Source organism: Elephantulus edwardii, unplaced genomic scaffold (genome assembly GCF_000299155.1).
Source record: "Elephantulus edwardii isolate Elephantulus edwardi_28Jun2011 unplaced genomic scaffold, EleEdw1.0 scaffold00371, whole genome shotgun sequence".
Taxonomy (NCBI): Eukaryota; Metazoa; Chordata; class Mammalia; order Macroscelidea; family Macroscelididae; genus Elephantulus; species Elephantulus edwardii.
This window is the reverse complement of record NW_006400121.1, coordinates 661792-663432: the sequence shown is the minus strand read 5'-3', so window position 1 is coordinate 663432 and position 1641 is coordinate 661792. Positions and strand designations below refer to the sequence as shown.

General features: G+C 35.5%; 1 protein-coding gene across 1 annotated transcript in view; it reads left to right on the top strand.

Moving 5' to 3' along the window:
- Positions 1-1641, top strand: part of NEK1 (NIMA-related kinase 1) — a 229495-nt gene that overhangs the window by 39622 nt on the left and 188232 nt on the right. The window contains exon 10 of the mRNA XM_006902136.1: positions 383-540. Coding sequence (XP_006902198.1) covers positions 383-540 — 158 coding nt within the window. The remainder of the gene's footprint in view (positions 1-382; positions 541-1641) is intronic.

Sequence of the window (1641 nt, the reverse complement as noted above, 5' to 3'; positions counted from 1 at the left end):
TTCACATCTTGTATAATTGACTCATTTGAAATATATAAATTTCTAATTTTCGTGTATTTCCAGGTAGGCCATGCAGATGACCACCACCAGAGCCAATTTTAGAAATGTTCTTTTTTTTTAGTGAGAAATTTTAATGAATTGTGACTTTTTATTTTTTTAAAAAATGACTTCAGTGTAAAATAGTTACAGTGGAAGTATTATACTAAGAAATGGGTATAGTTTTTTATGAAAAATTTAAAATTAAATGCTGCCAGTGATTGGGGAAAAGTATTATCTAGAAGAATTTTAAAATTAAAGATTTAACATGAGCTTTTTAAACATTTTTAAAACTTTCTTTAAAAGAAATAAAGTTTTAAAACCTTTAAAAAAATGTTTCCTGTAGCCAAAAGGCCAGCTCCAGGACAAAACTCGGCCCCTGTTGTGCCTGCTCAGAAGATCACAAAGCCTGCTGCTAAGTATGGAGTGCCTTTAACATCGAGGAAATACGGAGAGGTTCCCAAAAAAGTGTATGACAAGAAATCATTCCAAAAACATAAACAGGTATGACCAGACTCAAAAAGGTATGTTAATAATAAAGAAATCTGACTTTATTTTATTGAAACTTAATTCTGCTCTCATGTTGGTTTATATTCTGAAAACTCATTGCCATTCACTACTTCATAAAAGTTCTAAAAATAAGACTTACTTCAAAAGCGGCCACTGCAACATGAGGATGGCCAAGTCTGGCTTTTGCCTACTTCATACAGGATAACTTTCCCCATCAATAGTATCCATAGTAGCAAATAGATAGCTCCTCGGTCAGACATGCCACTTCCTGTGTGCTTTCTACTAATTATTCAGGTCTGACATTCATTGTTGACTCACAGATATAGAATTTATTAGGGAAATAAGTTGGAGAGTGGGGGAAGCAAAGACTATCGCCCAGTGCAAGTCCAGTCTTTGTCCAGAATTCCGAGCCAGATTAACAAGGCACAATTCCCTAATTAGTGGAAGTCCAGGTTCAGCTTAGCCACACAAATACAGGTTACCTCAATTATTCCACGAAGTTTGCCTCAGAGCAGTTAGAAGTTAGCTTTTCATCCAGTCATCCCGCAAACCAAGCTTTTAATCTTGACTTTTGTTTCAGGGTTCCTCTTGTTACACCTTGCCACAATATCTTCATAGCATTGCAACGTCTCTTCTCCCTCTCTCAACCACCATCACTACCAGGATACCTCACAGTGTAGAATTCTCTCTCTTATATTGTTCCCAAAGCTGTTGATGATTTGCAAAACCATGTGTCTGCAGTTAAGGTAGCTGGAGTCCATGGCCCCACAACAGTGGCTAATACAATGGCTGAAAAGCCAATTTTCAAGGGTTCTGACACCCTACTTAAGAAAATCATGATGAAACATTAAGTAGATACATTAAGTAGTAGAAACATCAAGCAAAAACCTGGTTTAAAAAGAAAATGAAATAATTTTGAACAATCCAAGCAAAGTTATGAGTTTTATGCATTAAAATTCTGAGAACAATGAGAGAGAATTTTAATCAGATAAAACTATAGCACTGGAAGGAATATGATCATGTAGTCTTTTCAGTCATTTGTATGAAAAATGTAAAACCTTGACCTTGATGGTCATACCCAAGGATGATGTTGTT